The 13,329-nt window shown below is 46.5% G+C and overlaps 1 protein-coding gene across 1 annotated transcript in view; it reads left to right on the forward strand.

The window, feature by feature from the left end:
* The first annotated feature begins 3,233 nt into the window (after positions 1-3,233).
* Positions 3,234-13,329, forward strand: part of LVRN (laeverin) — a 43,493-nt gene continuing 33,397 nt past the window's right edge. The window contains 4 exon segments of the mRNA XM_066182382.1: positions 3,234-3,381; positions 3,384-3,811; positions 4,146-4,187; positions 4,190-4,353. Coding sequence (XP_066038479.1) covers positions 3,234-3,381; positions 3,384-3,811; positions 4,146-4,187; positions 4,190-4,353 — 782 coding nt within the window.

Genomic DNA, 13,329 nt, shown 5'->3' on the forward strand with positions numbered 1-13,329 from the left:
GAGCAGCACAAAGTTCTTGTCATCTGGTATTGTTGAATTTATTGTGCTGGGGAGTGCTTTGTCTGTTTAATAAACAGGGTTCTTTCCACTTCTGTCGGAGGAGGTTTTTCTTCCCTGAACCAGTTGAGGGAGAGGAGGAAGGGGAGGGGAGGGAGGGCCCCCTTAGGAGGTTTCCTCCCAAAAAATCTGCCTTAAACTTCTACACCGTCCAAGGTCAGGATTTGATCTGTGCTATAGTCTGAATAAAAACTGCCTCTCTTGCCGTAGTCAGAGTGCCTGGGTCAGAGTGTCTAGGACCTCCTGCATCTTCAGCCCCAGGAGCATGTCATTCAGATGTCTTAACTTTGTAAAGTTCAGCAGAAAGAATAAATTGTAATATTCGCACCAGAAGCTCTTCAGATGTTTTGTACTGTATGCAAACTGTTTTCCCACTTCTAACATTCCCTGGTATCTATGTTCCCACCAGGAGGGGAATGTCTAGTTGGGGCCTTCACCCATCAGTCACTTTGTGGGATTACAAATTATTTGAGAGAAAAAGGTAGTTAAACAACACTTTTTAAAACCTTTATTCTACATCATACCCGTTGTGGGATTATTATATGTTGGTGGAGGAAAGTAGCAGGTTTGAATTCTCCACTGAAAACAAGAAAAAATAAAGTGTGTTTTACAGACACAAACTGTGAACTCTAAAACATATCCCACACTTAATAAGGGCAGCCTTCCCTTGAGGTATGCACTACTTATCACTGAAAAGTTGTGCTTCTTTTCACGGATGTGGAACGAAATGCCTCAGTTTTAATTTTGCCTGTGCATTGTTTTGAGGAGTTGAGTGGATGAGAATGGCTTCACTGAACAGTGTTGAGGATGAATAAAAAAAAATTTGGAAAACAGGACATGGACATCCTCCTTAGTTTTCTACAATATCTGTGCACTTCTTCCCATCATGTCCTTCTCTGCAGTGCTGTCTTTTCTATGCTGATCTTTCTGGCACCACATTCTTTTTACCTAGTTTCCCTAGTGTGTCAATGCTGCTTCCATGGGATGGACCAGATCTTTGGACTGGCACAACAAACTCTTTCCCAAGCTTACAATGTCAACAAAAAGGAAAAGATACTTTCCTATACACTTGAATACATTTTCTGTGAAATATTTAAGTGACATGCAGCAGGTCATACTCTTTGGAGGGCAGTTAATTCAGGGCTGCAGGTCTGGCAACCTCCAAGAATTTGGCTGGAGATTATTGTAAAGTCTTAACAGGAGAGCAATATAATGAACATTGCAATATATGCTAGGAGAAAAGGGAGAGGCTGCTGATGTGCAAGATGAAGAGTACAGTTATGTGAGGCATGTGCAAGGATGATGGTTTAAGTGGAAAGAGTGCAAAGGCCTAAACCAGGGAAATAGAGAAGTTCCAGGTGTGGGTGGGGAGGACTGGGGTAAATGAAAACCAAATGAGAAAAGAAGCATCAAAACAGAAACATACAAGTCAAGCTGTCTGAAAAAAAGAAAAGGAAGGTGGGTGAGCTGGCACCAGAAGACAAGATGTCATGAATCTAATGGGCAACAGCAGCAAAGGCATTGGAACAGGCAGTGGATGAGGCAAGAAGAGTGGGAGAGATGCAGCTAGTGGAACAGGCTGTTGGAGGGTGTTCCCCCATCCCTCAAGTGACAGGAAAACAGATTATAGTCTTCTGCTGGAACATGAAATTTTCACAGTGCAGTGGCTCAGAGCTGTTCCCTAGACCTGGAGCAGCCAAACCAGCTGTACCCAGCATAAGGAAAGCAATATCTGTATTCTGTATAGGACAACAGGAAAAGTTATTACTCTCAATTAACAACTAAATTAGCAGGAGATACCACCTTTAGAGTGAGGTCATTAGAATTTGCTTTCTCTCTGGTGATTAAACAGACTGTAATACCTAATCCAGTGCCTCAGTTTTGGAAACAGAGATGTTTGGTGTTGAAGGGGGCTCTTGTGCAGACTACAAGCCCCAGGAAATTATCTTGCGTTCAAGACAATGCAGGGGGTGTGTGTTGGTTGGAAATAAATTAAAAGGAAGAAAGAAAAAAGGGGGGGGGGGGGGGGGGGAAGAAAAAAAAAAAAAAAGAAAAAAAAGAGAGAGAGGGAAACCCTGCTTGTAATCCTATTTACAAAGTATCCGAGGCAATGGCACCCAAAAGCCACTGTTCCTGGCTTCTGCTCCTGATAACGCATGGTTCATCATTATTTAAAAAAGGCACTGCAACTGAAAAAAAAGCCAGGAAATTTTACAAGGTTTCATATTCAGTCTTGCTGGCAATCTGGTCCCAACTGGCAATCCCTTTGAGTATGTATTTATATGGGAGCACGGGATTAATCCTATTGATTGTAATGGAGTTAACTATATATGGACAGCACAGTGGTGTTTATAGCTTGAACTGAATTATGCAGGAAATGAGACTCTAAACTACTTATTAAAAACTCACTTTGGTCGCGCCTTTATGTACCAAAGACTTTTCAGATTCAAACACCTAGCATTGTAGATTTCCCTCTGGAACAGATAACAACACTTGGCGCTCCTCAAACAGTGATCCCGCCATTTTCTCATATTTTCTCCTGACACTGTGATAAAAGACGAAGGAATATTTGTGAGTTTTGTTGTTGTTTTGTTTGTTTGTTTGTGAGGGGTTTTTTTTGTTGGTTTTGTTTTGGGTTTTTTTTTCTGACCGGAGCATGGGGCGCCTCCATCACCAGCCCGACGGTCACCCCCCCTGCCAGAGCTTTCTGCAGCCCGAGCCTCCCCCCTGCGCTGAGACATGGCCGACACTGCCGGGGGCGCATTCCGTCTGTCCGGGCAGCGCCGTTATCCCTCGTTCTCGGGAGGTCTTCGGCATCCAGCCTCTCCCGCCCAGGCCCGCCGCCGTACGGCCACCCACACGGACACACGGAGCGGCTGCTCGGCTGCCCACCGTGGCGTTTCCCCCGCAGGCTGCTGAGGCAGACGGGACGGGAGCAGCCGGCAGCTTCCCCCGGCTGAGGCTGTCGCTCCCCTTCTGCGCGCCGAGCCCCGCTTCCCGCACGGGGCCGGTGTCCCCAGGCCGCCCGCCCCGCCGGAGCAGCCCTTGGCGGAGAGGCTTTCCCGGGACGGGGGGCAACCCGACTCCCCAGTGCCGGCTCGTCCCCCCTCTGGCGCGCTCACTGCCCCGCCCCGTAAGTAGTAGCGGTCGCGGCCGTCGGGCGCAGAGCGGCGGGGATGGGGACCCGCTGCGGGGGGCTCTACGTGGGGCGGAGGGCGGCGGCCGCGGGGGCCGTGCTGCTGCTGGTCGCGCTCCTGGCACTCGCCGCTCTCTACGGGCACTGCCGGCGGGAGGCGGCGCCGCCGCCGCCCGCGCCCCCGGCCCCACCGCCGCTCCGCCGCCCTCTCCTACCGCCAGCTCCGTTCGCCGCCTGCCCCGCCACCTCCTGCCGCTCCACTACGACCCGGAGCTGTGGCCGCAGGTGCGGCCGGACCAGGCGGGGCCCTTCGCCGGGCAGGTGAACATGACTGTGCGCTGCCTCTAGGACATGGACACGGCGGTGCTGCACAGCGCCGGGCTGAGAAGCCGCGGTGCCGCCGCCGTACGCCGGCCCCTGTCCGAGCCGGGCGCCGCCGTGGAGGTGGCGGGGCTGCGGCAGGAGGAGGCGGGCGATGTGGTGGTACTGGAGCTCCGCGGCCGGCTGCGGGCCGGGAGCCGCTACGTGCTGCAGCTGGGCTTCCAGGGCTTGCTGGAGGAGGACCTCGACGGGGTCTTTTTCACTCGCTACGCCGACCGGGGGCAGAGCAGGTAGGCGGCGGCGGCCGCTGCGGGGACCCCGAGCCCCCGCGCCGACAGGGATCGGGCTCACCTATGCCGCGGAGGCTGCGGGAGCCGGTACCGCGCCGGATGGAGCTGCTCGCTGCCCGGGCGCGGGAGAGGGAACTGCTCCGCACGGCGTGAGCACCTCCCAGACACCGCATCGCGGGCTCCAGAGGGAGAGTGCCGCAACTCCGGGCTGTGCCCGGGCCGGCCGCTCTGCTCTCCGGAGAGCATCGGGTAGGTTGCCCTGGCTCTCCGTCGGCAGGTGACTTCACCTGCAGCACTGGCTGGACAACTTCTGGTCTCTCTATGCCTATGATTGCAGCGAGGGTGTCAGACAGTTCCTTCGCCCAGTGCCTGGGAGATGGAGCCCGTCTCAGAATCTTCATCCCGGCCCCACACATGTCCGTGCAGAGCTGACGACTCTCCAGCTCCTCAACCTGTGTCTGTAGGGAGCATGTCTTTATCAAGAACCCGGGATTCTGACTGTGTATTTGGGTATGAGTTTAGAGAAACTGACTACACGCAATTTCGGAAGCATGGTGGAGTAGGATGACACAGCTTTGAATAGCTGTGCCTTGTAGGTATTACTGCACATAAACGTGTTCACCTGTCACCAGACAACCCGTGATTTGCATTGTGGTTGCTATTGGGATGCTTTTCTTCTCTTTTGAACTGCAAAATCAGTGCTTGGGCAGTGTGAGCTTTTCAAGTAGTCAATCATCTAAAACATTTTCACACTCAAAATAATTTTTGCCTTTCCCTTTTTCTTTTTCAATTCTCGATTGTGAAGCTTGCTAAAGAGAAGTGAAATTTAAGATTAGAATTTAAGTACTTCCACTGGAAGACAAGTTTCTCAAAGTAGGAGTTTGGAGAAGAGGCAGATTAATTGCTTGCTTTAAAGTTACCCCTTTTTTAATAACCGGTTACCCCTTTTTTAATAACCGAAGATGTTGTGATGTGCTGAGCAAACACTGAGTCAAAAGGAAAACTGGAGTTAAAATTTGGATATTGCTGCCTCTTGTCTTTCAATGAATCCAGTAAAATAAATTCTATCTCAGCAGTTCATAGGCTTCTTTTTTGGGCTGCTAAAATGAAGTCACAAAATCCATACTTCTAAGGCTCTGTCGAGTAGTAACAGTAACATGAAATCACAAAATGAAGTTAATAGTTTTTATTGAAATGAGGGAGGACTGTGTGGCTCTTCTCAACAAGCTGGTGTTTCAGCTGCCAGCTCTTTCGTGAATCTTAATAGCATTCATTGTCTGCCACATCCGGAAAATGCAACTATACAGACTTTTTTTTTTTTTTTTTTGAAAAAGTGACAATTTGGTTAGTCTTAGAGAAAAGTGCAGTATGAAAATAAGTATTTTAGGAAGCACATTGTGTTTTTCTTTAATTGCTATTGCTTCATTTACTGGCTGTTCTTCACAGGATTATTTGTGCAATTTAAGGTAAGAAAAATCTATAATCTTTTTATTTACATAATTTTATAAAAATCCAAATTAGACAGGAAAAAGTACTTAATTACTTAATTCTGTGTCAGTGTGCCTTCAAATGCATTATTAATTCAATTAACCTATCTAAGTGACACCTAAAGATTTTTTCTTTTTAAGTATTTTTCATGTATTTGTAGCTTTTCAGACCACTTATGTGTGGTTATACAGATCCTGGTATTTTTCCTACCCTTTCTCTTACATTTTAGAGAAATAAGCTAACCTTCTAACACATTCCTGAAATACTGTTTGGTCTTACTTTTAAGTAGAGGACCTACAAGAGCAACATTTTTTTTTCCCAATCAGAATCTGAGAAGACATAATAAGAAGTACGGCAAAGAAGTCCTGGACCAACTCCAGTGGGACAGTACCCAGGTATCAGCGATTGATGGAGAGACGGGAAGACTGATTTGGTGATCAGAATTCGATTTTACTCAGGTTTTCCGAGAACTTGTATAACATTTCAGTAAGGTTAATAATTTCTACTACAATAATTAGGTTAAAAGATCATACAAGCAACTTACGCACTTTACAACATCTTTATCATAGGGGGTTGATTGAACCTTTTCCCTTAAGCAGGTTTAATCCCATCTTCTCATAAGCTCAAAGTTCTGTTTGTCCTTGCCATGGCATCCTAGTCACCAGACTAGCTATGCTAATTAAGTCTGTTTTACTCTCCGTCTTGTATTCCCACATCTCCCCCTTCTGTATTAACCAAAAACATTCCTTTAATAGCCTTATCAATCAATCTCTGCACACACTGAAGCAAGCAAGGTATTGTAACTAACATAATTATTATCAAAATCATAACATGCATTCCTATTCTAAGAAAATCTTTTAGCCAAGGTGTCAAACCCCAGCCACTAAACAGGTTATCTAGCCAAGATCCAGATTCTACCTTTATTTAAACACACTATCCTTCAGCAGCTGAATGCTTTTATGGATAGATTCTGAGTGATCAGAAAGATTCATATACACGGGATGATAGGGAGAATCATCCCAAGCTTTTTTTACTGTGTGATTAAAATTAAGACAAAAAATCCATTTTTACAGAACCCAGGAGTTCTAATTCTTGTGGCTCCAAGGGTGTTTTAGGAAGGTAAGGAGTCCACTGATCCCATGTATTAACAGGATTTGAGCTCTGTACAATGCTTTTAGTAGCTTCTGGTATTGGCCAGCTATCTAATGGCAAGCCAACTAAACAGGTTGAAAATGGATTTTCTGGGGATGCAGTAGCTAGGCATAAGGTTTCTTGTTTGGTTGCATTAGCCAGGGTTATCCAAACATTCGTTTTGGGTTGATCAACAGGCCATGCTGTGCTACCATGGGCAAGTAATGCTAATAAGCATAGCATCTGATTCAATCCCATGGTGTTTTGCTTGTTTGTTTTGATCTATGTTGTGGAGAAAAAAAAAATTCCTCTCAGCGTATCCCCCTTTTAAAAGATCAGTCAAAATATAAGGCACTCATTTAATTGTTTTGCCTGCATTCCAGTTTGCAAATATGGCTATTTTTGGATTTCCTCAATACTTGCCTCCTGAGAGTAGGGAGGTGAGGACTATCTTTTTCTTGTGGCCTGCTATAATTAAAGTTTCAATGGCTGTATACCTGAATTACACCAAAAGGACTCTGTAATATCTCTAGTTTTCACACCCTTTATACTAACACAAAACCCAAAGTTCACAGTTTTCTAGGTAGGACAAAAGATGGCATCAGCTGCGGTCCGGGTGGGGTTCCTCCTCTTCCTCCTCTCCCGTGGGCTCGGTGGTGTCGGCTGCCGGTAGAGGTTCTCGGAAAGGCTTCATGTTCTTTGCAGGAATCCAGCGAGGTCCTCTTTCTGAGGAGACACAAGCAAAGCCCCTCCCCCAAGTGATCAAAGGGTAAGGGCCCAGGATTTTACCAGATTCTGGGTCACGGATTAGTACTGGTGCTTTATCCTTGCAGGAAAACGATGTGGATGATGCAAAATGCCTAGTCATAGGGGGATTTAAGTTTGCCGTTGAACAGTTTAAGAAATTAAAAACGTATAGGGCTTTGTATAGCCTTTCAGCGGGGGTGTCTCCAGCTCCCCCCTTTTGTTGTACCAGGAGGCGTTTGAGGGTGCCATGGGCACGCTCTGTAATGGACTGCCCTGTGGGAGAGTGTGGTATGCCTCTTTTTTGGGTGATACCTCATAAGGAGAAAAAATCTGCAACTCTGCGGGAAATGTATGCAGGTCCATTGTCTGTCTTAATCTGTTGGGCGATTCCTAATGTAGCAAAGGCAGCAGCGAAGTGACACATCCTTCGCTGTCTCTCCTTGTGTGAGCTGAGGCAAACAGAGCACCCGAATATGTGTCAATAGAAGCATGCACAAATATCAGGCGGCCGAATTCAGGAAAGTGTGTTACATCTGATTGCCAAATCTGTAGGCTTTGTAAACCTCTTGGGTTGACTCCTGTGTTTACATTAGGAAGGGTGCAACGCTGACAGTCAGGACATGTGGCAATGATACTAGAGGCCTGAGCTGGAGTTAATTCAAAAAGTCTTCTTAGAGCTCCAGCATTCTGATGGGAAAAGGCATGGCTCAGCCTAGCTTGCTCTATTTTGTTAGGTAAAACATGCTGCACTGGTAAAGCTAACAAGTCTGCCTGGGCGTTACCTTCAGTAGATAACCTGGGAGGTTGGAATGTGACCTAATATGCATAACAAAGTAAGGAGCCATCCTTTTGTCTAACAGAGTAACCAGCAGTTTCAACCAGGAAAAAAAGAGTGTCATTTTTCACATTTTTCAAAACAGAATTCTCTGCTCTTTGAACAATACCTGAAACATATGCGGAGTCAGTAACCAGAGTAAAAGGTGTACTGAACTTCTGGAACACTCTGACCACAGCGGCTAATTCAACTATTTGTGGAGACCCTTCAACAACAGCAATATCAGATTGCCAGGTTCCAGTTAAAGAATCCTTCCATACAGTCACTGATTTATGGGTTTTCCCAGAACCAGCTGTGAATATTGTCATAGCTTGCAAAGGAGTCTCACTTCTCTTTGGCTTAGGGAGTAAGTTAAAAGAAGAATTTAACAATTTGTGTTTGGGTGGATGGATAGATATCTGTCCTGGGTAATCTGCTAGAGCAATTTGCAATTTTTTCAGATATCTGTAGCAACCACTTCAAATAAAACATAGTGAGGGGCAGAAAGATACAATCAAAATCTTTCCCAGCCAAGGAGGTCAGCCTTTCACGAGCCTTGATAATCAACATGGCCATAAGTTCATCCTGCATGGAAATAGTCTTGGGCATGTTTCTAGGCAAAAAGACTCACTCGATGATTAGTAAAGGGTCTGCTTTTTCTGAGTCCCGCTGAAATATTAAGGCATGGGGTTGCTTGCTGGGGTTCAGAATGATTAACCACAGTGGTAGTTCAGGAGCCCAACGGGCTGATTGTCTCTGAGAGATAGCATCAACCACTTTCTGAAACACAATCTGTGCTTCTTTGTTTAAATGCCTAGGTGATAAAAGGTCGGGCTCTCCCCCCAGGAGGGCAAACAATGGCTCCAAATCTGCATTTGAAATCCCAAGCAGGGGACGAACCCAATTTATCGTTCCCAGCAGTTTCTGTGCATCATGTAAAGTTTTGATTTCAGTTGAACTTTGCAAGGGTTGTGCCGAAATAGAATGCATGCCTATTCGCCAGCCCAAATATTTCCAGGGAGATGTCTTTTGAACCTTTTCAGAAGCAATGGTAAGGCCCGCTGATGTAACAGCTTGGCAGACCGCTCGCATCGCTTCCTTCACATGAACCACAGTTTCTGCAGAGATGAGGATATCTTCCATATAATGATACAACAGAACATCAGGTATTTTTTCCCGCACTGGACTCAGAATTTTTCCCACATACGATTGGCATATGGTGGGGCTGTCTCGCAGTCCTTGAGGAAGCACCAACCAATGATATCGATCAAGTGGTGCCTGCATATTAATGCTTGGCACAGAAAAGCTAAATTTGGGTGCATCGTCTGGATGCAGCGGAATATCAAAAAGCAATCCTTTTAATCAATCAGTATTAGATGCCAATTTCTAGGGATCATGGAAGGAGAAGGAAGCCCCGGTTGTAGGGGCCCCATTCCCTCAATTGCCTCATTTATTTTCCTCAAGTCATGCAACAGCCTCCACCCCCCAGACCGTTTTTTAATTACAAACACAGGTGAATTCCAAGGACTATTAGATGGGATTATATGTCCCTTTTTTAGCTGTTCTTGTAGAAGTTCCTGTAATATGCGCAGTTTTTCTAATGACACGGGCCGTTGATCTACCCAGACTGGATCAGAGTTTTTCCAAGTCAGTTTGGGGGTGTCGCGCACGCCAATGACCCTTAGGCAAAATTTGAATGCATAAAAATTCCCCACTGAGATAAACCATCTCTCCCCCACAAGATCAGCGGTGCAGACACCCCAAAGGGTCTGACAGTAGCTACCCTTCCCTCAGGCCCTGTAATTTGCACCAGGTGTTGGCTCTGATGGCTTTGACTGTTCCCACCCACCCCTGAAAGGACTTGGGGGACCGGCATTAATGGCCACTCATTAGGCCATTGATTTCGAGAGATAAGACTAAGATCTGCGCTGGTATCAATAAGTCTGGTTAAAATTAACTCCTTGCCTTTCAGAGACACTTTGCATTGGCATGTGGGACACTGAGAAGTGATCCGTTGTGTCCAGAAAATCTGCGGTACCCCTGTAAAACCAAACTCGCCTCCCCTCTGTGTAGCTATCAGGAATGCAGACAAGGGAGCTGCTGGGAAAAGCATAAGCTGAGCAATTTTGCTGCCTGCGGGGATCATGCAGGGGGCCTATGGAGTCCAAGCCATAATTTTTATTTCCCCAACTGTATCAGAGTCAATGACTCCTGGCAAAACAAACGGTCCTGTCACTGAGGTAGAAGATCTACCTAAAAGGAAAGCATGGTCACCTGGTGGTAAAGGACCACAAATCCCTGTGGGGAGACTAAATACGGAGCTGTTGGTTAACGTTACCGTTTTACTGGTTGGTACGTCCAACCCGGCGCTTCCTGGAGTGGCTGCCCGTAGTTCTGCGATGGTCCGGGTGGCGGGGGCAGGGCTGGCTGGAAGCTGGAGGTTGTCTCTGGCAGCTGTGGCTGGGAAGGTTGTGGAACTTGTGTCTTCACGAGTCGCTATCCCGCGCTGCAAGATGAGTTTCCCTGCAAAGACTGGCCATTTTTGTGAAATTTAAAGCGACAGGAATTAGCAAAGTACGGACCTTTCTGGCAGCGAGGGCATACACTCGCTGTCTCTGCTTTTTGCGCCTTTCGGCAGTCTTTTTTAATGTGCCTGGGCTCCCCGCAGCCAAAACAAACCGACTGCCTTCCAGGCAATATTTTCAAAGCGACAAAGGCATTGGCTATACCTTGCCCCACGGCTTGGTAAATTACTGCTGTTGTGTGCTGCAATGTCCCCAGGCGATTGCAAGCCTCAGTCATTTGGAGCAGTGTGGGCTCAGGTTCTGGGGGCAGGGGTTTTGTAATAGATACATAGTATTAAATTCGTGGATTAAAATTGTGTGTATTAAACTTTGCAGTGGAATGTAAAAACCCCTGAATTCCTGGAAACAGTTCCAGGGCATCTCTTTGCATACCACAGTCTTTTCACAGTCCAAAGGTGTTACCTCGACATCTGCCAGAGAGATAACCGGGAAAGGGCCCATTAAGGATGGGCTGACCACATTTTCACAGTTCATCAGGAGATCCGATATCGATCTGGGCGGAGGGCAGCAGAAACCTTCTGATAGAAGATTCGGAGACTTTTCATTCAGACGTCTTTTCAATTTCTCAGGAAACTCTTTCAGATATCCCTTGCGAACACCAGCCATTTCAATGATTATGTTATGTACATGATGTCATGTTCTTCGGGTTCTTTGTTACCGTCTTGTTTATGCCTCAGGGTAGAAAAATGGTATAAAACACCTACCCTGAGACCCTGAATTTGTGGGCAGTACTCCGGAGAAGCACCCTTTGCTGCTCCCGGATTGTCCACCCAACATTCGATCGATGTTGTCCTGATTTATCATGGCGTTTTCTGAAATTGCTTTTCAAATTTGTTAAATAAATCTTTGATTTTGGAAATTGGCTCTGATCATTTATAACAGTTTTCAAAAGGCTTTTGCAATCCTCATTAGCATTTTCAACAGAAAGTTTTAGTAGTACAACTTCCCTGGCTTGATCATTATCAATTTGTCTTTCCAGAGTTTGTTTCAGTCTGTCCACAAACTACATATAAGGTTCTTGTGGAGCTTGCTTAATATTTCTGAAGGATTGTTGCGGGGTTTTGGCATCAGGCACTTTGAGAAATGCATACCTAACTGCCTTAGTGATCCCCTCCAGGGCTTCCCTCGGTAAGGCAGCCTGGCCATTAGGATCAGTATGCGCCCCCTCGCCAGCCAATTGGTCAATAGTTAAGGCAGCCAGGGCTTGGGTTGCGTGCCGTGCACATGTTAAAATTAGGTTTTCCAGTCTTTTTTTCCATTGTGCCATGAATATTGCATATTGCGTTGGGGTGAGCAAAAGGTTTGCCAAGAATTTAACATCATGAGGAGTCATCAGGTGGGTAGTGAAGGTTGCTCTTAGTAAATTACTGAAGTAAGGGGATCCCAGACCATATTCTGTCACTGTACGGCGCAGTTCCTTAATTTCTGAGTGGCCTAAGGGCTCCCATCGTGTATTACCCCCCCTCGGGCCGAGTTGCATGGGGGCTACAAAGATTTCTGCCGCAGTTTCAAAGTCTCTGTCCTTAAGGGCTTTCATTTTTATCCATAACCAATTGTTATGCATATTTGGAGGGAATAGGTCCAGATCTTTTTCGGGGCCGGGGTCAAAAGACTCTTTGTCTCACTGTCTGCATAATCAATTAACGTTATTAACATTTGGCGGCTCTGGGGTCGCTGGTGGGATAGCGGCAAGGCTACAGGTGGCATCTGTGCTCTGTCCCTGGCTTTCGCCAGGGAGGGGGTGCGGACGGGAGAGGGAGAGTGGGACCTGGGCCGATTGGGGTTTAACACGGCTGCCGGGACTGTCTCCGCAGTTGCCTCACAGGTTACCTCACTTCCCCCCTCTTTTTTAATCATGTCCATGACCGCCCTCCAAGCAGGGAGCAGGCGAAACTCTGGCTCACCACGGCCAGGCAGTGTAGCCAGGTCGTAGAGTTTTACACCAACCTTGTCCCAGTAGCAGAGAGTAAAAACAGAAGAAAGGGTGGTATCGGGGAATATGCGTGACACCCATCGTAGAAGCGACTTAAGGTCCCTCTTAGGGATGGGGGATCCATGCTTGCTTATGAGGTGTAGCATGGTTTCATAGACGTCTTTCTTGGTGGGCATTCCCTGTCCCATATTTTTAGTTCCCCTGGCTCACCTATCACGTTGCAGCATACAGGGATTGTGGGCCCAAATGTGGTTCTTTCACCGTCACGATCAGTTCCAAGGGCGTCACCAATTGCTGTCAGATAGCCGGTTCTTCTCCAGTCACATGGAGCATCAATTATCGGCGATTGATGGAGAGACGGGAAGACTGATTCGGTGATCAGAATTCGATTTTACTCAGGTTTTCCAAAAACTTAAATACCATTTCAGTAAGGTTAATAATTTCTACTACAGTAATTAGGTTAAAAGATCATACAAGCAACTTATGCATTTTACAACATCTTTATCGTAGGGGGTTGATTGAATCTTTTCCCTTAAGCTGGTTTAATCCCATCTTCTCATAAGCTCAAAGTTCTGTTTGTCCTTGCCATGGCATCCTAGTCACCAGACTAGCTATGCTAATTAAGTCTGTCTTACTCTCGGTCTTGTGTATTCCCACACCCATGGGAAAAATAACCTGACCAACTGCTCTTCTAAACAGACAATATTTGTTAGATGTGATAATCTGTTAAACTTACAAAAATTGTAGAAATCCAATACTGGCGTGCCCACAGCCCAAAAGTGTGGAGCCATCTGGAAGCTTCCAATGAAGTACTGCTTTTTTATCTT

Source organism: Chamaea fasciata, unplaced genomic scaffold (assembly GCF_029207755.1).
Source record: "Chamaea fasciata isolate MVZ Bird 193981 ecotype frontalis unplaced genomic scaffold, bChaFas1.0.hap1 SCAF_4, whole genome shotgun sequence".
NCBI classification, from domain to species: Eukaryota; Metazoa; Chordata; class Aves; order Passeriformes; family Sylviidae; genus Chamaea; species Chamaea fasciata.